Source organism: Polypterus senegalus, chromosome 11, assembly GCF_016835505.1.
Source record: "Polypterus senegalus isolate Bchr_013 chromosome 11, ASM1683550v1, whole genome shotgun sequence".
Lineage (NCBI taxonomy): Eukaryota > Metazoa > Chordata > Cladistia > Polypteriformes > Polypteridae > Polypterus > Polypterus senegalus.
In genome coordinates, this window is record NC_053164.1 from 143,863,537 (window position 1) to 143,888,749 (window position 25,213).

Sequence of the window (25,213 nt, forward strand, 5' to 3'; positions counted from 1 at the left end):
ATGTTTTGGAATGGCCAAGTCAAAGTCCTGAGCTTAATCCAATTGAAAAGTTGTGGAAGGACCTGAAGCGAGCAGTTAATGTGAGGAAACCCACCAACATTCCAGAGTTAAAGCTGTTCTATATGGAGGAATGGGCTAAAATTCCTCCAAGCCGGTGTGCAGGAATGATCAAAAGTTACCAGAAATGTTTAGTTGCAGTTATTGCTGCAAAGGGGGGTCACACCATATACTGAAAGCAAAGGTTCACATACTTTTGCCACTCATAAATATGTAATATTCGATCATTTTCCTTAATAAATAAATGACCAAGTATAATATTTTTGTCTCATTTGTTTAACTGGTTTCTCTTTATCTAATTTTAGGACTTGAGTGAAAATCTGATGATGTTTTAGTGTATGTCATTTATGCAAAAAAATATAGAAAATTCTAAAGGGTTCACAAACTTTCAAGCACAACTGTAAGTAGGTGTTGCATAAAACCAAAACAAACATAACCAGAGATAAATAACAAACAATACAGAAACACAAAGATTCCAAAGACTGACTGAATTAAACTCTATTAATCTGCAAAATTAAAATAAAAATCTGTTTTTAAGCAGTTAAGTAATATCACTCAATTCAGTTTTATGGCCTGTAGGGCTTGAATGTTTGATTAAAACAACCCAGGAAAGTTAATAGTTTTTAATGAAAACACTACCTTATATTGGAAACAATAAAAAAAAACCTCAAAATGCAGAATCATTCTTTTTCTCTCTTAGCAAAAAAGTCAAGTGTGACAACACTAGTGCATGAATTCTCCTTCATTATTCAAATTTTTTTTCTCTCTTTGTCTGTCTGCTGCTCTATTAGTGCTTGATACGTTTGCCCTCTCTTCCTCCCAGGTCATGAACTGTCCTGCACTTCCTTCAGTACTTCTAATGAGAGCAGGCCGGTGGGCATGGCTTACATATCCGCTAATTAGGGACCTGCTCGTGGGCTGGGGGAGACTTCACAGCTGGTGGAAATAAAGAATATAAAGTGAGGTCACAGTCTATCCCTTTAGTGTCCCTTTATATTAAACCTCCCTTGAAGAATACGCATGAGCACAGCTGTGACAGCACATACATACATAAAATACTGTATATTCAATATATATGTTATTGAGATATGTAGTAATATTATATATAGTAACAAAGAACTCAACAAGTCTCAGGTGAGACAGATACAAATACTATAATGGATAAAACTCTGGCAAGTAATGGAAGCAAATTGTGTGAATTAATGGATGGTGATTCCCAGGAGAAGGAAAAACTAGTTTGATCTCACCTTTCTGAAGCACAGTTAGCTGGGATTGTGAAAGTGATGATATCCCAGATGTTTTCAGCTGCAGAGTCTACTAACTGTTTCTTCCATCAAGTACTGATAAGAATCCACTTTTAACACCTCAGTAAAAGTGTTTGCCTGGTACTAAGATGCAAAGTTCAATTAATAGAGGAATGAAGGGAAGAGATGACAGAAGGCTTCAGTCATTGCCTGGCCACCGATTTTGATGGTGCTTCAGCTGAAAAAAGTTTCCTAAAGGAAATGTTGTCAAATCTCTAATTACCATTCATGATGCAGAAAATGAAAACCCCTCTACACGTATTACATACAAAGACAATGATAACTACACAAAGGCTAGATATAAGAAAATGATAATATATTTAATATATTTATGTGGCATTGCTACAAAATCACAATATGATTTAATTTGTTGTCTTTCTTGAAGATTGGTTAAATCTCAAATCTAAGATTTGCATAGTGCAGCAGACATTTCTTTAGGATTTCTCTGTATTTTGCTGCAACCATTTTTCCTCTTATCTTCAAAATATTCATGCCTAAATGCGGAGACACATCTCTATTGCATGATTTAAGGCTATGTAACATTACAGGAGTTTTCCAACGATGTTCAACCATAGCTTTCATTTACATAAGTTTAGTGAGTTGAAAGAGGTTAGCGACATAATGCGAATGTGACATGCCCAACCACTCAAAAAAACAAATCCACAAAAAAGTATTCCAAAGTATAGTGCTCAAAAAAGTAACCCATAAAATGAAGTGCATGTTGGAAGTTAAAATCAATCAATAGAAAAATCAGTTAAAAACAAGGTTAACGCAACGTAGTGCAGGAAACTCACATTTAAAATCAATAAGTGCTGGTGCCTTCCCTTAAAACTTTTCATGTCTTTATTGTAAGTTAATTTTGGTTAGATAAATCACTCCAGTTCTTTATATATACAGGGTGAGCCAAAAAGAAGTACCACATTTCAAATGTTTATTCTCCAAAAATGATACAAGATAAAATAAACTTCATTAAGTTACAAGAAAGGGTATAGCAAATAGATTTTTTAACTGTGTTTTAAAAATGATGTCTTCAAAGTGGTGACCATCATTAGTGATACACTCTTGGAGACAATTTCTGAACTCTCGCATGACTCGTTCGGCCATTTCGAGGGGAATAGCGGCGATTTTGTGGAGAATAGTGTCCTTGAGAGCTTTAAGGTTTTGAGGTTGGTGTGTGTATACCTTTGACCTGATAGAGCCCTACAGGAAAAGATCGCACTGAGCGAAATCAGGCAAAATTGACAGCCAGCCAACATCGCCACGCAGGGACATCAGTCACTTCCCCGGAAACATTTTCCTCAAAACTTGCGTGGATCTCTGCACTGTATGAGCTGTTGCTTAATCCTGTTGAAACCAGACATCCACCACATCCATTCCTTCCAGTTAAGGACGCAAAAAGTTCAATGTAACATTCTGAATTGACAGTGACCGTTGCTCCCACCTCCTCAAAGAAGTAAAGGCCTACAATTCCAAATTCTGCAGCTGCGCACCAAACTGTTCACCAATAGTGAAAGTTTTGCTTATTTATGCAACCATTCAAATGGAAATGTGCTTTGTTGCTGCACATGACGGTGACATCTCGATGAACATTTTGCAGAATATTTGCGCACAACTCTCTATGGCTCTCCTAGTCTCTCTAAGTGAGTTCCTGCACTACTATCATTTTGTATTGATGGAAATTAAGGTCCTCATGCAAAATCCTCCTTGTCCATGTTGGACATGCCTAAGGCAGAAGCAAATTTGCACGCTGAACGTCTAACAGACATCCTTGATGCCCTTACAGCTTGGATATTTTCAGGCGTTCATACAGTTTAAGGACGGCCTTGAGGACTTCTGTTCAATGTTTTACCCATCTGTCTAAATTTAGCTACCCTCTGAAGAATTGTTTTCCGATATGGGACGTCACCATTAGGAGGAATGCTGAAGTGCGTATGGCAGACGCGTTGCGTTGTGATGATAGATTCGTTGTTCTTGAAGAATGCTTCGACAGCGAAATCACCGGACCAAGGCATGTTACAGACTGAAAACTACAAGGGATAGCCTATCAAAGGACCACCACTCCAGTCCACCCGGCTGCCTCTAACTCACGCAATGATCTTGAGAAATGTGGTACTTCATTTTGGCTCCCCCTGTATTTTTGTAAGGTGTTTTTTTTCAGTTGTTTATCTCCATTATGTTTTGTGTTCATGTTCTCTCTGTGTCTGTGTGGGTTTTTTTCGGTTGCTCCTTGCAGGTTAGGTGGACTGATGATGCTAAATTAACCCTAGAGTGTGCATATGTGTTTGTTAATGTGTATGAGTAAGTGTGTGCACATTATGATGGACTGGTACCCTGTCCAAGGATTTTTCCTGCCACCTTCCTTGCGACCTTGCTTTGCATAATTGGGATAAGAAAATTGATTTTTGGATGAATGTTTTGTGTTTTAAATACACATCATTTTGTGCTATATTTTAACAGTACTGTATTTTTAATGAATACACTATATTGTTTACTGGGTTAAGACATGGAACTGTACTTTATTATAAATAAACATAGTTGAATTACTAGTAGCCCTAAATAAGTCTGTTGTGAATAGATGTCTTGCAACACAGTCAAAATCTTTATTCTTTGATGATTTGTCACTTTCTTAATTTAAACAAACCTCCTTTACATAATATGAGTTGGATTTTAGCTCATTTCTGCTATGCGGATAGTATAACTTTTCTCTCAGAAAAGTATCTGGCTAGCTTCTTCATATATTATGTAATCTGCATTTTAAATTTAAATATCACAGTAAATGTAAAGTCGCCACAGTAAATGTTTATATTCTTGTAACCCTTAAAACGTAAATTTCCTGATAAGTAAACAGTCGAATTTGAAGTAATACCTACTTCTGGCCTAGCTGCCAAATGAGGACCATCAGCGTTTATTACCTATGTTGGCACATTTTTACTGAAGCTGCCTGTTAAATATGTCAGGTTTATACTTAACATTAGTTTGTTTGGTATAAATATGCCAAAGTAAAACATGAAAAATTTAAAATCTAAAGTTATGGCCAAGGGTTAACCAATGAAGAAATCATTGTCTTCAGCGTATTAAGAGAAATATTTATCAGTGCATTTTTCGTTGATCTGAAACCAACATTTACTCTGCACAAAAGGCAGCCGGGAAAAACATTGCTACATGTGCTAGGCCAATAGCCAGCTTTGGCTTCCATTCAAATGTTGTCCTTTTCCTGAATGAACTGTCAGGGCCTAATTCTTAGAAAATCTGCTGAGCTGGCTGGCCTTTCTGAAGATTTTCTTTGAGGTGTAGTGTTCTCTACTAACATGAATGCAGTGTTCCGGGCCAAAAATGTGGGGATTTCGTAGTGGTGGGTGAAAAAAGAGAGCAAGGAAACAGAAGAGAGGGAGGAAAGAGAGAGTGAGAGGTCAGAGAGATGGTCAAGTGAGTAAAAAGCTCTGCAGAATTTCAGTGTGGCTGAGGTATGAGCAGTAGTATTGGTGACTTCAAAGAATATCAAGGCAGGACTTGAGTTTGAGTACAGGATCCTGTTCTGTTTTTGTTCAGCAATATCAATAACCAATGCATTCCAAAATATAAAAATACAGTATTGCAAGTATGGATATATGTAGTTGGGGTGAGTATAAAGTTTATCTTCTTTCTAAATACTGGAGCCTTGTACAAAACACTGCATGGATTTTTTGTTTTACCAGAACTTATGAATCACCAGTGAGCCTGATCAACTCTGTGTATGTATTCCTGCTGAAATTGAATAGAATATGTGGAAACCAAATTTGTCACAATGTTTTGTATTTACTGTATTTTAAAGATTTGACATACATTGATATATTATCAATACACGCAGAATGGTGTGGTAGCCTGCTGCCTAGCAGTAAGTATATCAGGGTTCATGTCCTGGATCCTCCTTGTGCGGAGTTTGCATGGTCTGCCTGTATCTGTATGGGTACAGTGCTTCAGTTTCCTCCCACAATCCAAAGATATGCATGTTAAGTAAAGAGGTGATGCTAAGTTGGCCTTTACGTGTATTTGGTGTGTTTTGTCCTCTGATGGACTGACACCCTGTCCAGGGTTTATTCCTCTCTATGCTAGCTGGGTTAGGCAGCAGCCCCTGCCACAACCGTTGTCTGGATTAAGCAGGTTAGAAAATGACATGACATGACCTATTATCAGTACTATTTTGTATTCTGTTAATTGGTTGGCGGCTTCTATTTTGAGACAGTATTTGCATGGCCATAGACATATTATTTATGGTTGCTTTGCCTGTTGCTGGAGGTCACATAATGTATAGCATCATCATGTCCCACATACAGTATATGTGATGGCGGCACACTTTTTCTGACATCCATGTATTAGATCTTGATTCCTAAAACTGTTGTTAGTGGAAGCTAAAAGTTTTTTATACAAAAGCTTAGTTATGATTTGGAATCAGCACCATATCAAAAAAGGATGCGAGGTCTCCTAAAGGCTCCTCTAACCAGGTGAGGACTCCTCAGCCTGCTTAGAATAGAACTCACCTCAAACCACACTAGACTGCTACAAACAAAAAGGAGTTAGAGCTTCAAAAATATTTTCAATACTCCATAATCTCAAAGTGTTTCTTAAGAGAAAGGAAAAAGTGTAGAAAAACTTTTGGCCTAAGGACACATTCTTCAAAAATAATCATTAAAAGAAAAAACAAAAACGTAAATGGAGTTGCTTAAATGGTAATCTGAAAGCAAACAAATTTCAATATACTAAATCAAGAACGAATTCAAGAAACAAAGTGAAAAGTAAGAAAAACCAGTAAATCCTAAACAAAAAACAATATTCATAAGACTCCAGTTATGTGTCACTCCTCAGATCTCCATTACTCTGGCTTAAATAGCCAGAATGGAGTCTCAGGAGTGGTGACAATGTAGGGATGAACCAGGAAACATAGGAGAACACTACAAAAAACACATATAAACATATTATAAATTAAATGATTAAAGAAAGTATTATCAAAGAAGTGTATCATTTTACATAAAAGAAAAGGAAAAAACAAAATAATGAAAAATTAAAACTTAATAAATACAAGTTTGACTCCCATAACTACATCTTTTGTTTAATGTCTGATTTTGGTTTGAAATGAGAAAGAAATGGGAATTAATATCCACCTTGCCATTATGTATTAGTTTCTGTTGTTTAGAATGAAATACACCCAAAATAAACTTTCGCTACGGCAATAACCAGGGCTGATGCATAACAAAAACTTCTTGCTTTGACTCCCTTTACTACATTTTTTGTCTAACGTAGGTCCTCATTCAGCACATAGCTGCCTTCTGTCCATTATATTCTATTTTTGCGGGTGTTCTGGTTTCTACATAATGGCAGGGTGTATATTGATTCCAATGTTTTCCCATTTCAAGCCAAAATTAGACATTAAACAAACATAGTTAACAGAGTCAAAGTTAGACATCATGATAAACAAGACTATATTAAGATAAATGTTAATACAGAACTTCATTTTATGTAGTAGAGAGCACAGATTATCTTACCTCCTTTCTGTTTAAAAGTATATACTTGTTTGAAATGATAATGTTTGGTAACCAAGCAAAACACTTTTAAGTGCAAGTGACTACATGTTACCCTGCAATATTTCAGTACCTAATATGCTGGGTAACCTTCCCAATGAAGCAGTATGAGAGGACCAGAGAAGCAGTACCCTGATAACATTTCATTATTAAAATGCATTGTTTTCTAAAATACATTGTTAAACCTCCACCAAAGGCAAATGCCTAAGACAATCACACACACTCACTTTAGCCCAGGCCTTTGTACCCACCTCTAGGCTATTTCTTGACAGTTCATTATACGTTAATTTTAGCATTGTAACCATACTGTGGAGACTGCCTTATATTATAGTCCTTTCCCTAAGGGTTGGGGCTGTAATGAATGAACCCCTTTGTAGGAGACAGTTTTAAAGGCCAAAATAAAAATTGAAAACCTGTTTAACAAAAGGGTGACATAGTGATAAGCACCTCTGATCTAACATCATGGATTCAAGTCCCACCCCTGGATGTTGTCCTTATGGAGTTTGTGCATTCTTCACACATCTGTGTAGGATTTCCACCCAAAGGCATGTATAGTAGGTGAAATGTTGGATAAAAATTAGTTGAGTAGGTGTGTGAGCCCTGAAACGAACTGGCATCTTGTCTAGGTCTGAATCGTGCATTGCTCCCTGTCCATTGACGTTCTCCCTGATTAATTAAGTGGATTGGAGAATGTTGCTGCTGTTGTTTCACAACAGTAATTAATCAAACTAATTTGTATTTGATGGTAGTATAATCACTCATTTCCAGAAATAAATTGTGTCTTATTTTCTCTTTTTTTTTATTTTTTTTTTTTATTTACAGCCACAGCAAGTGGTCCAGAAGAAGCCTGCTAAGGTAGGATTAACATTATGGTTTTTATTCTGATTGTCAAATATGTTTACCTTTTTGTGAGATTTTGTATTACAGAATAATTAACTCAGTTGAACTGTTAAAATGCTTTCTGTTGGAAACTTCAAGTATTTCACAGCCAAGTTGCTACATTATTAAAGCAAGTCATGTACCAACGTTGTTGGAAAATGTTACTTCTAAAAGAAACATAGTTACATTACTCATTACTTACAAAAAAGTAAATGTTGTAGACTTACATGTAATAAAATATGATGTGCCTCAAACAGTGCATTACGTTTGTGTTACTTTTTCTTCTTTTGTATGAGGAACTGAATGAATTCACTGACCAGTATTTCTCATTGAATCCGAAGTCCATACAGGACCATCATGAAACATGGTCAAATCTGATAATTTCTTTTGTTTTATAAATATGTTTAGCAAATCATGTGAAGTCAATAACATCCACCCCCTTTTTCTATCCTGTAATGTGAGCCCAAGAAGATTGGCAATATGAACACTAGCCTCTGCGCCACCAGATCACATTGCTTCAGAGTTTTTATAGCAAATAGCTGGATTAAAGCTAGATTGATATTTAAGTTTCTGTAACGCTGGGCATACACTGTATAATTTTTAGAAATCATGTGCAAGCAACTACTCACATTGTACGATGGAGTTGCAACTCATATAGGTATACAAATTTTACGAGCATGTTCATTTCGAGGTTGGTTTTCAGAATTAATTGTACATAGTGCAGTAATGCGCCTAGCTAGACATTTCCAAGGGAAAGGAAAATAACCTTAACATTTGGGAGAAAGACAAGAAAGGAAAAAAATGGCTTTTTTTATACTAGAGTTTCAGCACTGGTCCAACAAAGGTGTGCAGTTAGGCACTGGCGACTCAGCACCTGTGCTGTTATAGAGGCCAACATAGCTTTGCACAACGTCCAGACCCAACTCTAACATCTCCCGGCCAGCCCCTGATGTAAGACAAAGTTGCAAAGTGTTTAGTTCAGTTTACTGTGTCGGGGAGATACTGAAATTAAAAGCAGGTAAACACTTAGTGTAGTGCTTGAAATGCGACAGTGTGCTCGAGCCTGGAGACCAGTGGCCTCATGTACAAAAATGTTGCATACGCCTGTTTCCATGCTCACTTCAAGATGTATAAAAACTAAACTTGGCGTAAAGCATCGCACATTCTCATGCCAGCCTTACCCAGCGTACACAAGCTTCTACTTGGTTTTGCAAACTGGTGGCACCAAGAGTCAAAGTAGTGCTAGTGTTCCTGTGTGGTTTCCCATTCCTTTTTAGATGCACATCCCGGACACGGCTTTATCAGATACACTGAAATTACGTCTGATTACATCTGATTGCAATCAACCTGTAACAATATAATGGAATGCAATGACCAAACTATTCCAAATACCACAGCTGCTTCAGCATTGTTACTCTCAGATCACCACTCAGAGTATTTTAACCCAGTGTATCTGAGTGTGGAATCACAGCTATACAGCAGCTGATCAGAAAGCTCTACTGCAGGCTGTGTCGAGAGCATAGAGGATTATCAGGATAGAGCTTCTAGCACACACTTCCTCAGCCATGCACACAGTCTATTTGAACCTCTTCAATTCGGCAAACACTTCAGAGCCTTTCCTGCACAAACCATGAGGTTCAGAAACAGTTTCACCCCAAGAGCTATAAACGCACTCAATTAGTTCATCAAGTGCTCCCGGTAGATCTGTTTGTACAAAAACTTGCACTACAGTTTTAATATTGCACAATCTGAGCCACTTTATGAACCATTTGCACTGTCTACACTATATGTACATGTACATTGTACTTATGCTTTCTTATTGCATATTTTTCGTTGTTTTTATCGTATTATTATATCATGTTATAGGAAAATAAGTTTATGGAGAATAACAATAAAGAAATTCAATTCAGTAGAAGAGAGCACATATTTACAGATAATGACTGGCTTCTAAGTCGATTTAGATTTCCAAAAGCTATCATTTTGGAGCTCTTGATATCATTTTTAAGATGAAATGCATTCAAGTATATATATTACATTATACAGATAAATTTTTAACTTCATTTAAATAATGTATACTGTTAATAATTAAACCTGTGGGCATGGTGGCGCAGCAGGAGCAATGAGCTGGCGCCCCGTTTAGGGATTGTTCCTATCTCATGCTGTTTGCTTGCTGGATAGATGTATGATATAATTAAACATGTACTGCGAAGATACTTCAATGTTCCTTAAAAGCTTTGAAGATTCAGCATTCTAGGCTTACAGATGGCTTCATATGTATTAAAGAGCTTATTGTGTGGAGATTGGTTACATGGATAAAGAAAAGGAAGGACAGGAATTGGGGTATTAGTACGTTTGAAAGAGACAGTACTGCAGCAATAAATTATTTTATCAAAGGTTGCAGGAGGCAGGAACAATCTCTGGACGGAGCACCAGCTCATATCACTACCACTGTGCCACCATGCACCCATGTTTAATACATTCTTTAATTAATTCCATCATGAAACTGATATTATGTATACATCTTACTATATAAACTGTTCAGAAAGCTGTAATATCATGAATGTGATGTATTCTATGTCCTGTCAGTGTAAGAGAAAGCCCATTTAAAAGCATGTGGTAATTCACACACATAGAGCACATGAAAGAACACATACGCAGCATTTAACATGCTAGTTTAGTGCATGTGGGATTTGAGAAACTAGTAAATTTAACATTGATTTTAAGATTATGTTCACAGCGTTCTACTTTAATGACAAAATAAACTGTAAAGTGGACATTTCAACCTGTTTTTTTCACTGTGTCCCTATATTTTTATTCTTTTCTCTATACCCTAATACTCTGCCATATCGGCTATGACTCACCTTTTAACGTTGACTTTGATATCTGACCACTGTTTTTTTGGGCACTGTGCAACTTTCTGAGCATGGAGTTCTGAGTTTCACTTGATCAACATCCTTTTGTTGTTTATATCACTACTTAAGCCAACAAATAGTAAGTTTTTTCCTTGCCTCTACTTCACATTCACTGAAATTCTATTTTTCATGTGCTTTTACCATTGTCTTTTAACCAAACACTGAATGGGGAAGGTGATATTTATATTGATTTGCATGTTAAAATCTGCAAAATTCTGGGAGGAGTCAGGGTGGGACGGCAGGTGTGTGCACATGCATTACTTTTCACACTGACCAGGATTTATGGAGCTAAAGTGCATGGAAGTTGGCATACGCACGGTTTTGTGCATCTGAATTTTTTTGCGTGTATGTACATTTCCACTTTTGTCCATATGCCATTCTTAAGTGTGAATTCTACGCACGCCATTATGCATGAGGCCCCAGAAGTGGTTGAACACGTGGTGCCTCATTGAAATCAATAGAGGCCTTGCAGAGGCATAATGAGTCACTTTGCATGGACCTATTCGCGTAAATTGGGATTGGGAGAGAGAGATTTTACAGCACAATAAAGTGATGCCTATTTTTGTATATATTTTCTTTACACTTTGTATTACTGATATCTCCTAGTTAAACTGTAGTTCTTGATGGGTGGAGGTATTTATGTAGTTTGGGTTTTGGTGCAGTTTTAGTTATAGTACATATATGCTTATTTTAGTCAATATTGTTTGTCGATTCTACATATTTTTGGGACTGTGTTATTGTGGAGTAACTTCCAGCATTTTCACTGGGGAAGACTGCTATTTATTCGTGTACATACATTTATTTTTCCTGTTCATTTTGCTTTTTGGGACATCAGGATTTTCAATGTTATTACTGAAAATAAACAACATTTTTCTTCTTTATTCTTTCACGTGTCATTGCTGTTGGACTGCATATTAAAGCCTGCATACCACTATTCTTGTTTTGTTTTTGCTTACCACTGTAATTAAACTGCACCATTTTTGTTTAAACTCAACATTTTTGACTGTATCTCTTTGTCTCACTTCTCTCATACTGTTCTTATTTGGTCCCAAACTACAAGGACTCCCTTTGTGTAGTTTGATGCCCATAAACCTTCTATACGGGGTGTCACATGTGGCCCTGATAGACAGTTTTACTCATTTAAAATAAATGATGACTACAGGTGTCTTAAAATGTCAAAAAAGAAAAGAGATGTGCTCCTGTCTCCTGCCAAACTGTTCTCTGAAAGCACAAAGAAAAGAAAAATGTTTAACTTGATGTGTGGATGGTTTGAGGCGCAGGCTATTTTATAGAGAGAATTAGAGGTGCATAGTCTATGTAATTTATGATTATGTGTGTCTATTTTGGTTTCTTACGGTAAAGGTTTCCTAAGATACTTTTGCCATTGTGCATTTAGTTGTTATGTGTGTTACTATATGATATTTAGATTTTTGAAATCAAAAATATGAAAATATGCAGGACAATAGCAATACCCAATGTATAATATACTGTGGTCGATATACAATAAAATTTTATAGCAACATCAGAAGGTCAGGTTGTGTTACTGCTCACACTACAAGACAGCTGACTAAAATATCTGATATGATAGAAATTCTTCCGATTGTAACATGCAATCGGGCATTGCAAACCCCTTTCATACTGCATGTGAAGCAATGACCAAATAGAGCTGAAATTCTGGCTGACTCAAAAAATCAGTCAGCAACTGTAAACCAAGCTTAAAGTCATGCCAAAATTGCCTAGTGTATGCTCAGCATTAGTGAATTTTATGTAGCACATTCTTTTCTGCTTGGCTGTGCGATTGTGCCCTGCAGTGGACCGGCGTACCATGTTTGCTTCTTGCCTTACACTCAGTTCTGCTGACTCTGTGACTCTGTTTAACCTTAAACGGGCCAGAGCAGGTAACATACTAAAAAGGCAATACTTGTGCAAATAATGCAGCATTTTTTTAACTTTCCATATTAGTGCAAACCTGTTTTTTTTTTGTTTTTTTGTTTTTTTTTTTAGTAACTCATGTATTTACTTAAATAAAATAAGAATTGCATTAGATTTCTCGCTACTTTCAAAATAAATTGCTCTTTTCTAGAACTGATTTTGTCATAAATTTTCACATTTGGCTTATCTGTGAGTGATGCATTTTTCATGGTATTTTGGTTACAAATTCAAGAGTGGCTTATCTATGAGTAAATACAGTAAGTCAAGCAAAAGCTCTGGTATTGCAGCAAACAGAGTGGCAACCACAAAGCAATAGAGACCTAAGAATGTTGTCTGACAAATCTGCATCTTAACTTATCCTGTGTGGCTGTAATTGTGTTTTTGCTTCTCTGAGTCATTATGAATGTTTTGGTAAAGATCAGAGCAAATCTACCTGGTTGTACTTTTGCCTATAGTATATTAGGGTTTGCATGGTTTGGCATCCTAGTTTTGTGCTCCTGCACCAGAAATAAAAGATAAGTAAAGTTCTACAGCCATTTACAATTATGCTTAGCAAGTAAAGCTTAGCCTCTATTGAAAGTGAATGAAGTAGAAAAAAACATGGCTGGAATGAGAAAGAGCGGAAACTCGTGCAGTCTCCCTAATCATGTCTGTCTGAGGAAATAGTGATAAATTATATAAACACAAGGAACACTAGCACTCCTGCAGGATACTGTAAATCATATATAGTTTTGGAGAAGATCCCCAGGTCTCCCCACCCCATCTGTTTCCTTCTAAATATGTTCACAGATGTTTATTCCATGTGGTGGTCTGGATTAGTTTACAATTACTGAACCCTTTCAGAGGTTTACCCTATTCTGAAAGATAGGAAAACCCTATCTAAATACTTCCTTTCTGTATATGCCTAATTTGACTGCTTATTTTTCATATATGTTAAAACAAAATGAAAGAATGGAACAAATCAGATCCCTTTTGTTGCCTTGAAAATCAAACTACCTGTTACTAGATCAAAGGCTCTGGAAAAATACGGTAATTTATACAATGTTAAAAAAATGATAACGCCACCACAATCAAAGGACATCCCACAGCTAATGACTCTTGCAGACAGAACTTGAAAATCTCATAACTTTAAAAGTTTGTGATTAAAAATTTTGGGATTTCTGTATATCAGTGCTTATATCCAAAACCAAAAGCTCCTGTTCCAGTCATACCACTTCTAAGTGTGAATTCCTGGTAGTATCTGATAGGGTTAAGCACACAATAAGTATTTAACAAAAAACATAGACACTACTAAACAACTAAAGTTACTGAGCACCACGTAGATATATTGACAACATCAGTAATAAAAAAATAGTTTAATAAAAAAAACAAATGAGCAGTCACAACTTGGCTAATATATCTTTGGGATACCAGAGAAAGACAAATACCCATAAAAAATCCATGTGAAGAGAGGAAGAAAATAAAACTTCCACATAGACAATGACCTGCCTGTATATTAAACCCATGTCTATAAAGGTATAAATCCACTCCTAATGATTCATCTGCAAATGTAATGTCATATGTTTATCCGAATATTATTTTTCACTACATATATACAATCAGAATCTGTAGATTGTGACTGATGATGTACCTCTCTTTATTTAAAATCATGTACAAAAATATTATTTTATGCAGACAATATGGTTCTTTTCATTACTAATTCAAAAATAGCAATTTTATCAAACAGTAGATAGATAGATAGATAGATAGATAGATAGATAGATAGATAGATAGATAGATAGATAGATAGATAGATAGATAGATAGATACTTTATTAATCCCCAAGGGGAAATTCACATACTCCAGCAGCAGCATACTGATAAAAACAATATTAATTAAAGAGCAATAAAAAAAAGCAGTGCAAGTTAAAAAAACGCAAGGTGGAGAGTGTGAGGCAGGTTTAACAGTCTATAATCTTGTATAGTGTTAACGTTTACCATACCGCCCCCCAACCCCCAGGTGGAATTGAAGAGTCACAAAATGTGGGGGAGGAATGATCTCCTCAGTCTGTCAGTGGAGCAGGACAGTGACAACAGTCTGTTGCTGAAACTGCTCCTCTGTCTGGAGATGATACTGTTTAGTGGATGCAGTGGACTCTCCATGATTGACAGGAGCCTGCTCAGCGTCTGTCGCTCTGCCGCAGATGTCAAACTGTCCAGCTCTGTGCCTACAATACAGCCTGCCTTCCTCACCAGTTTGTCCAGGTGTGAGGCATCCCTCTTCTTTATGCTGCCCCCCCAGCACACCACCCCGTAGAAGAGGGCGCTCGCCACAACCGTCTGATAGAACATCTGCAGCATCTTATTGCAGATGTTGAAGGACACCAGCCTTCTAAGGAAGTATAGTTGTCTCTGTCCTCTCTTCCACAGAGCATCAGTATTGGCAGTCCAGTCCAATTTATCATCCCCCTGCACTCCCAGGTATTTATAGGTCTGCACTCTCTGCACACAGTCACCTCTGATAATCATGGGGTCCAGGAGGGGCCTGGGCCTCCTAAAATCCACCACCAGCTCCTTGGTTTTGCAGGTGTTCAGTTGTAGGTGGTTTGAGTCGCACCATGTACACCATTAATGCAGCAGTACTCCAAATTATATAAGAACACTTTCTGCTGACTTTTTCAGAACAGTTCAGATATTTGGAAATAACGGATACAAAAGTGACCAAGTCTTCAGCTCTCTCAAGAAGGTAGAATTAATATTGTTGATTTGAATATTCTTTATGAACTATTAGTTCTTTTTGAGAGTGTTTCCATTATATTAATTAACAAATGCTTTCTGAGAAAGCTTGATTCTCATGTTTGCTTATTTATATGAAAGGCAGAAGGGCCACAAATTCTAAAGATAACACTTCAAAGGTTGAAACCAGAAGGTGGCATGGTGCTGTTTAACTTCAAACTTACTAATAGGTTGCAAGTGATTTAAGGTAGTGGAAGGAAGTATATGGGACTGTACATGCTACTTAATTAGGTCTAGAGAAAAATCGGGTAAGACCTCCTTTTAGCTGCAGTCATCAACAATTATTGCTGGTATGCTTGAAATTAAATTGTGCTTCACTCGCTCATAATATGGAACCATTGTAGGAAATATTTTAAGGTAAAGACATTGCTATATGCTGCTCAACTACAGGGTAATTTTAAATACCAGCCCTCCCTTAATTATACATGGAAGTCATTAGGCATCTCAACCTTCAGAGACCTTTATATTGACAACTTTTTTGCTTCTTTTGATCAACACTGCTTTAAATATGGAATTGTCTCGCTCAACAAACATACTTTTTTGTTTACAAGTCAAGAGCCACACCCACATAGAAAAAAAGTTTAGCCAGTAATGAGGAGAATATTGATACTCGTTTCAGATTGTTATGATGCCATAGTATTCACTGCTGGGTGATCTTGGATGAATGAGAGCTCTTTATCAATATTTTAGGTCAGTGGAATTTGATTATTCACAACAGTCATCCCGCATTGATCTTTTTAAAACATGCTGTAATTCATCATTCATAGATCAGAAACACCTTTACAGATTAAAATAATCTAAAATATTTCAGAGACTGTACTTTAATTATGAAGTGCCATGTAGCTTCCTCCTCGTTAGGTGGTATGTTTTGGCAGTGTCTTAAATTAAAACATTTTTGAAGAAAAATATTTCCTTATTCATCAGGTAGCCTCAGATTTATAATCATTCCAAATACCTTAACAGCGATGTTTGGAGTTATTTTAGATGGGATTAGACTACCTAGTTATAAAGTTGACATAATTTCTTACACTATATTACTAGCTGGAAGAATCAAGATACATATTTCATAACTGAATAGGAAAATTAGATTTTATATTACCTTAAATTGTAAAAAAAAAATTCTTTGCATGGGCATATGCAGAACTTTTTTACAATCTGGCAAGAATTTATCAGTGTCATTATATAGTAACACTATTGGGCTATATAACTTGTTTTAACATTATTTGATTCTCTTTACTAGTTACATCACTGAATTGGGTATGGCAGGGCTTGTAGTATTTAAGATTAATGAACCTTGACTCCTGCGATTTACTACTTTGATTAAACTGATTTTTTTTGTGTGTTTGAATGTTTTATAACTTTTCCATTGTAATGCATATATCTGGAAGTAAATGTACTTTATAGATTGTAATCAAACCTCACACTGTATCTAAACATATACATTAAAAAAGTCACATTCAACAGGACAATAAGCAATATGTAAAATTTTGTGTTAAAGTGAAAAATGTTTCAGTCAATTTAAAATATAGACAGACAGATAGATAGATAGATAGATAGATAGATAGATAGATAGATAGATAGATAGATAGATAGATAGATAGATAGATAGATAGATGCTATTACCAATTTTAGATTAAAAGCTGCAATTTGGCAGAATGGTCATTAAGGGTAAACAATAGAAAAGCTAAATTTGGTGACACTATGGAGAAAAGAAAATTAGAATTACACATTATTTTATTTGTTGACAAATTTGGCATTATTTATTAATATTATGCTAAATTTCATGCCCTGCGCTGATAGCATGCTTTATGCAAGTGATGGATGTAGCAGAAGAGATTGACAGGCCAAGTGAATACCACCAACAATGAACAGGGTGGACAGATCACTAAAGATGGGGCGATGTCCTGGGCAGGGAAAAGAATCGCATTGTAAATAGAAAGAGAAAGTTTGGCAAAGCTTAATGGTTAGCAAGTTCTGTTTTTTGTTATTAAGTACCAAACCTTTATATGTATCCTGGATCTTATCTTAGTTATACATTCTGCTCCTTCGACCCCCACTGCCCCAGTCATTGCACTGAAAACCATCCCATATCCCATCCCCACACTTCAATCTTGGCACTTAAAACATTAACGAAGAACCAAAAAACAACCCTATTTATGTTGTGGTGCTGTAAACTCTAAGGGAGAAACATCGGTCTTAGATAGTGGCACTTGAATTTCTAATTAAGAACTGCACTGTACTACTGGCACTTCAGTGAAACACATAGGGTATTGGCATTTATGTATATCCACTTCAAGCACTACTTTGCATACACATTCAAATCTGCAGACTTTAAACAGGGGGTTACAAACAAATGATGAAAAGAAATACTATACTGGAGTGAATGGCATAAACAAATTTAAATTGTAAACATGTAACAATGATAATAATATTGTATTTACTCACGTTATTCATGCTGATCACCCATTTCAATGAAAAAGAATACATTTTCCTATATACTTTCCTGCAAAACTGTGTTTTGCAATGACCATCAACAAAAGCCAAGTCAGTAAAAAAAGCCAGAATTAATTTAATGAAGGGAAGTTTTCCTTATGAACTATTGTGTGCAACTTGTTTAAGAGTAAGCAGCTCTAGTGGCCTACTGTTATTATTATTACTTATTTGTTTGACGCCATTATCCAACGTAGCTTACAAGATTTGAGATAAAATGACATTCACATTTACTTATTTGGCTGACACCTTTATCCAAGGTGACTTACAACATTTATGACACAACTGGTTTCATTTCTTTTGGTTTTCCAATTGGAGCACAAGCAGGTGAAGTGACTTTCTCAGGGTCAGATCCCCACAACCTCAGGGTTTGAAGCCTTGGGTATAAAGCCTTAAACAGAATACAACACTGCCTGCCAATAATATTAACCCTTGGTTAAGGAACAAAAATAGTATACAGAAAAGCACCCAGTTAGTTATGTGGCACTTCTGATATACCTGATTAACTGACAGTTATATACAGTAACTGCTGATGCTCATTGTCTTATGATGACATAGCTAGTACTGAACTAGCTATTTGAACTTTCTAATACTTTTGTATAGTTATTGGGATAATCCATCTTACTGGAGCTGTCCAAGTGCTGAACTGTCAAATTCTGGGCTTGACTGAGCAGGGCCTGATGAGGTATTTGGGTTTACAGTATATAGTGTGCATTTAGAAAATGGATAGATGGATATTGCATAATGGAAGGTGTACTATCATGTTTTTTAAGTTAAACAGCTCTTCCAGTATATATAATTCAAATTTGAATGATCAGTATATCACTAATGCCATAAATAGTCATGGACTAAAGGTATAGTAGAAGGTTAATCAGGAGTATCTGAGGAGCCAGCACAGAATGCTTCTATTCTTAATTGGTACACCTGAAAGCGATAAAATGTGGGCAAGGAAAAGAATCAAGAAACTTAAAGAAAACACATTTTTATAACTGGAACCATTCTGACTGCAAGGTAGGAATTCATGTATCTGGTTTACATCTTGCCTGAAGAAGGGGCCTGAGTTGCCTCGAAAGCTTGCAAATTGTAATCTTTTTAGTTAGCCAATAAAATGTGTAATTTTGCTTGGCTTGTATCTGGTTACTTAGTCTTGAAGTCAAATAGCCTAATTTAAATTACCATACACAGATATGCACCACAACTGGGTCTATCTACCAAATGTAAAATATGGTTATATCTGGTTAACATTGTTTTATGCATCATTATCATACAGCTCTGTTTCAAAAATTATGTTTTTATTTTGCATGATCTTCTGCATAAAAAATTACATTTGTTAAAACTAGTTTTTTGCCTAAGGTAAGCAAGTCACTGTTTTTCAAATATAGAGTGGTGGCATTCCTCGTATAACAGTGCCAGTTGACATCACTATATGTGTAAAGTCAATCTTAAATACGTGATGGTATAATGAGATAAGTGTAGAATCAATACTTGATAACTTGCATAACATAGCATTCTGTCTCATAGAAATTTGTGAGCATTTTCAGGAAACACATACAGGTAATTGGCTGTGAGAACTGATTACAACATTTGCCCGTTTCATAATTTGACCCAGAAAAATTCCTGGGTTAACTGTCCAAAAAATTTATGAGGTTCACGTTCAAGCCTGTTATTTATTAGGGTGACCTGGCAGTTTTTCAGACTCATACCATAAATAGCACATCAAAGTCCTATCTCACATGAAGTGATGGAGATCCTAAAGGCCAACAACAGCACTTTTTTGTCTAAAAGAAAATGCATTAGATATCAGAAATACTCATAAAGGTAAATTCAAGACATATATATCACTGTGGATGGGAAACAATATTTGGGGCTTTAAAAGTAACATGTATTATGTAGTCAAATTACTTTTTAAAGCAACAAGTAATCTAATGCAGTACAGTACTTGTTACTTGTGTTACTTAAAAAAAGAGAGACGTGTTTGTGCATTGCTATGGAAACTTATTCCAGACACTCCCAAAACAAATAATACTGCATTATTTTGCAGAAGCTTTGACTTTTTTTGCGAAGATATTTCCTGTATAACATTGTGCGCACACGCATGATCCAGCCATCTGGTGGCTGCTAGTGAAGGAGACTTAAGCATGTGTGCAGCATGCAATCAAGTGAAAAGAACTGAACAAAGGTTATAACTATATGTTTAATCCTTTGTATGCTGAGGGGTACATTTAATCGGCTTAGTTTAGGGTCACAGGGTGCCAGTGATCATCACAGCAGTGCAGGGTGAAAGGCAAGAAGCAAATGTGGTGAATGGTACACTGGTTCTTTGTAGGGTACAATCACACAGGCAATCAGAAAAGAGTGTGCACTGTGCAATCCAGGTAACAGAAACAGAGTGTCAGTTTAGTTGTATTCTAGTTATTTATTATAGATATTTTGAAACAGTGTGATCAGGTGGCACAGAGGCCAGTGTTCACACTACAAATCTGTAAGAATGGATGGATTGATGTTATTTACTTCATAACAAATATTTATTTGTGTTGTGTTATAAAACACAAGAAAATGACCAAATTTGACTATGTTTTCATGTCATTTTCATGAAGGTTCATATATGGAATTTAGATTTAATAACAAATGCTGGCCAGTGAAATGTGATTTTTTTCATTCAAAACAAGAACAAGTAATGCAAAATCAATGCACTATTTTTGATAACATTTTAAAATAAGTAATTGTGTAATTTATTTAGTTACTTTTTTGTAAATGAGGAGTAATGTAACTTAGTTACTTTTCAAAGTAAATTCCCCAACAGGGTTGGGAAAGTGAAAAACAGCTAAGCCAGGCTAGGCCAACACATAATACTTCTACATATTAGCTGTCCTCATTTTTCACCTAACAATCACCACACACACAATTCCCCATGGCTTCACAGGTGATGCATGGCCACATTTTGCAGGAGCCAGGCTCAGCAATTTCCTCCTTAATTTTGATTGAAAGTAGCTCCTTAATTGCAAATCTGTCCACTTTTTAGTTTTTGAAAGAGTTAACCCTTGAAGATAATTAAACTTCTGAGAAATGATTAAGCTAGACTTTCATTTACCATTGCCCACATACTCACATAAACATCAGTGTTTCTTGTGTGAGTGTATTTTGATGTTTTATGAGCTTTAACCTGAAATTTTCTGATTTACTCACTGCCCAGGGAATTCCTGTGAATTATTGTAGATTTTCATCCAGGAAATTGTTCGACTTTCCTGAGATTCTAGACTTGCTTTGTTCGGATATTTCAAGGCCTAGCAATTTAACAGTATACTCCTAGAGTGTGAAAAAGCTAGTGAGTTTCCAAGTTGGCAAATTAAAAGTTGATGCCCTTGGTGTCAAGTCTAAATGAACAAGGACAGGTTGCCATTGTCAGGGTAATCTAATGTGGAACTTTTATCATTGGTTTGTGTCACTCTTATTTCCTTATAATGTTGAGACTGGATTATAGTTGTAGAGCTATAAATTTTGCTTTATAGATAATAGAAAAGATTTATTTGAGGCAGGTCTATAATGTGACAGCATGGCAGAGCCCAAGCAGTTTATAAAAGTCTTTAAAGGTTATTTTAAGATAACTAATAAAAGAAACCAATGAAGCTATAATAATTATAATTTTTAGACACTAATAAAGCTATAATAACTATATTTTTTCTAACTCCTATCACAAACCCAAAGTTATTTTACTGGTGCATGCAAATGATGCATTACACATATTGGAAGAAATCCATAAGGCAATTAGAATGGAAGTAGCCCATAAGTCAAATCTTATCCTAGCAACATCAAGGTAGGCATTAACCGTGGTTGGGATACCATTGAAACAAATAATTCTAATCAAAAAATCTGGAAGTAATACATTTGCAGGCCACTGCATTTTTTTGGAACATTCTGGCACTTTGGTGCAAAAGCTCATGCCTCCTCACTGGGCAATCAAAATATTCTGTCATTCATTTAATTTCAAACCCATTTAATACAATTCACACATTTGTGCTGAGGATGTCTGTGTATCACATGGTGTGTTCTGTGTGCCCCACAGTGCCTTTTTTGGGATCAGTCTGACTGGAACCCATGTTGACTCATTTCCAGCTTGGGTAGATGCTTTCACGCTATATTGAGTTATAACCTGCTTTGAACTACATTGTGAAAAAGAGGAGAAGAGAGAATTTGCTGTTTGTCAATGCTGCCACTGTTTAACAAGCTGACTTTCCTGTTCTTTTGACTAAATTGTAGTTTAGAAAATGAAAGAAAAACATTTATAATTCATAATTATAATATCCATGAACAGACTTCATGATGACAGATGACAATATTCCTACTTTTATTTTCTAATTCCATTTAATTTTGGTAGAACAGTGGTCAGCACTGCTATTTCTTGGTCTCCAATCCCATTTTCATAAATGCAAGTTCTCCCTGTGTCCACATGTATATTCTCCAGCTCCAAGTCTCTTCCACCTCCCAAACACATGTAGGCTAGGTTTATCAGCCCAGAACCAAGAATTAGTCAGTATGTTGTGTGATAAACTTGCACCATCTCCAGGATTTGTTCTCTCCATTGTGTACAAAGCTGCTGACATAAAATGAAATGATAAAATCTGGAAATTGGTGATTGCCTTGGTTAATACTTAGTATTATTACATAATATATTATATTGCATAATAAATGATAAGCATAATATTGATCCAGCTTGTAAAATGTTTAGCATTCCAACATAGCATAGCATTCTCAAAACATCATAACCTAAGTCAGAGTTACAGGAGGCTGGATTTATCCTGGAAGCATCAGTTATAAGGTAAGAACCTAGCATGGAAATTGCATCAGTTCATCACGGTACGGTGGAAAACTGGAACACACAGGGAAAAATCTACAAAGTAAAAACTTCACACAGACAGTGCTGGACTAGAACCCAGGAACCTGAACCTATAAGGTGTCCCCACTAGCCTCTGTCTCACCATTCTTGATTTTTCATTTTTTAAATTATATTATACTAACTGTGTAAGCTCATGCTGTAAAAAGCCCGGGGACCTAGAAACTATTGAAATTCTCAGAAAAAAAAAACTGAAATGTAGAGATGTCAGGTAATTAAAAAGAACTACTCTGGACATTTTTCTCCTAGGAGGATTCATTTTGCAAACATACTTGCATCGCTTGTGTGTTAGCGGTAGGAGGAAAAGTAAAAGGGATACCATTTTGCCAATGTTAGCAGCTGAGCGACTTTGTCTTTCTTCTGAGGTTTTTTCTTTGCTGGTATCACTTGTGTTATTATTACCGGCTAAGCGAGTTTTCTGTTTCCTCGGAGGCAAAGCCCTTACCTTTACTCCACCTCTCACTTCCGGACCGGACAGACATACATACTTCCACGCATAGACGTTTATATATTATATTATATTATATTATATTATATTATATTATATTATATTATATTATATTATATTGATGTGCATCTATTTTGTCTCTAATGTAACGATATGGTTAGATTGACTGGTAACTCTGAATTGTGGTGAATTGGCATCTGGTGTCCATGGCTGTTTTTTGCTTTTGCCCAAGTGCTGCTGGGATAGGATTTGGCCTCCTCGTACAATGAATTGTATAGGCAGGTTTGAGAATGCTGTATTATAAATTATTGTTCTGTGTGCGTGAGTGTGTGTGTGTATGTGTGTGTGTTTATGTTTATTTTTTGTGCATGTTACTTCAATATAATTGTTTTCCTTTGGCACCCAGTATGGTATTTTATACTTGAGATGAAAAATAAAGTTAAAAATATAGGTTAATTATTTACCTGACCACCATAAACAACAAGCCAGCTCTAATCGTTTGTTAGCTGTTTTCTCATCCACCAGCGCGGTGGTCCATGCCGTTTTGTCTTTGACACGCGGAGACCCCCTGCTCGGTTTAGTTCATGAGATCCTGTGGGATGCAATGACCAAGGCTGTCAAAAAGAGAGAGAGAGAGAAGCAAACAGCAGAGTCTGGGGGCTGGGTAGAGGGCTGAGGGATCTGAAAAGAAAGAGCTTATAAATTAAAGTATTCAATTGCCCTGGTTTTGTTGCTTTCATCAGTATAATTTCTGCCTTACTGTACAAATAAGCATCATTTGTAGCTGTATACATGTATGTAGAAACTTTATTTTATGACAAGTATGAAGTAATTTGTTGATTTGGAACTTTTAAGTGTTCGAACACCAACCCCGAAAAAAAAAAAAATCCTTTGGGCAAGTGGCCAAATGCTTTGATCAAGGCGCCCCTCGGTCTCTTTCTTTTTTTTTTCTTCATTCTTTCTTTTCCTTCACTCTCCTTTTTTATATAGTCTGGCCAGAGGTTATTTCCAGTTGCCTGGTTGAACTGTATTATTCGGTCTTAGGGGAGAACACAATCCATGCTTCATGCTTTCATGTTTCCCACATAGCCTAAAGCAGACTAAACAAAAATGGTGTGAAGTCACATGGCTCGATACCATTCTACTACTCTGTGTAACCTGTCTTCAATTCATTTATAATCATGTTTGCTTCCTCAATTTACACCACCCCCTTTTTTCCCCCCTTTTTTAACATGTCGGAAACTCTTTTGATAAGGTGGTTTGCAGAGCATCGGGCCTGGATGATTAAAGCCAAGCACATTGCTCTCAAACACTGGTGTCACACATGGTAGCACTTAGGAGCTCCTTCACAGCTGAAGTGTTTCAAACACTAATGAATGAAAGTTCGCTCATATTATGCAGACAAGCTTAAAGACATGCCTTTTACTGAATGGCCCAGTGTAGTGGCCTGGGAAAGGAAGAGAGTTATAAATTGTGTCAGTTAGCTGCCCAGACAAAATGAAGCCATATGGAAAATCAAATGTATTTTGCTCTAAAGCTGGAACTTTTTTTTTTCTTAAGGTGGCCATCTATAAACATTTCACAGTAGGCCTATATGGTATCCTTTCATTTTTCAACAAAGCTGTATTTCTCCTTGGAACAGGCTGCATCTGTGGGTTCCTTCTTTGATGAAGCATAACATTATGGGAAGAATAATTTTAATGTGTGGGGTACCTTAATGCTATGGAATAATAAGCGGCTAAAATGATGGTTTCAGCATAAATTCACCTAGCTGTGACCCCAAAGTTACCAACATCCTCCACACATCAAAGTGCCAGGCATCATGTGATTACAAATCAAAATATGTATACTCTTTGTGACACAATTTATTTAATTGTATTAATTGCAAAGAGTATGGCAACCATTGTTGTCAACTGCATTGCACATTGTGGAAAAGGTAATCAGGACATTTTCTCTCAACCTTGTAAACCC

General features: G+C 36.2%; 1 protein-coding gene across 1 annotated transcript in view; it reads left to right on the top strand.

Moving 5' to 3' along the window:
• hmga2 (high mobility group AT-hook 2) overlaps positions 1–25,213 on the top strand; it is a 168,229-nt gene that overhangs the window by 136,001 nt on the left and 7,015 nt on the right. Inside the window, exon 4 of the mRNA XM_039769741.1 lies at positions 7,739–7,771. Coding sequence (XP_039625675.1) covers positions 7,739–7,771 — 33 coding nt within the window. The remainder of the gene's footprint in view (positions 1–7,738; positions 7,772–25,213) is intronic.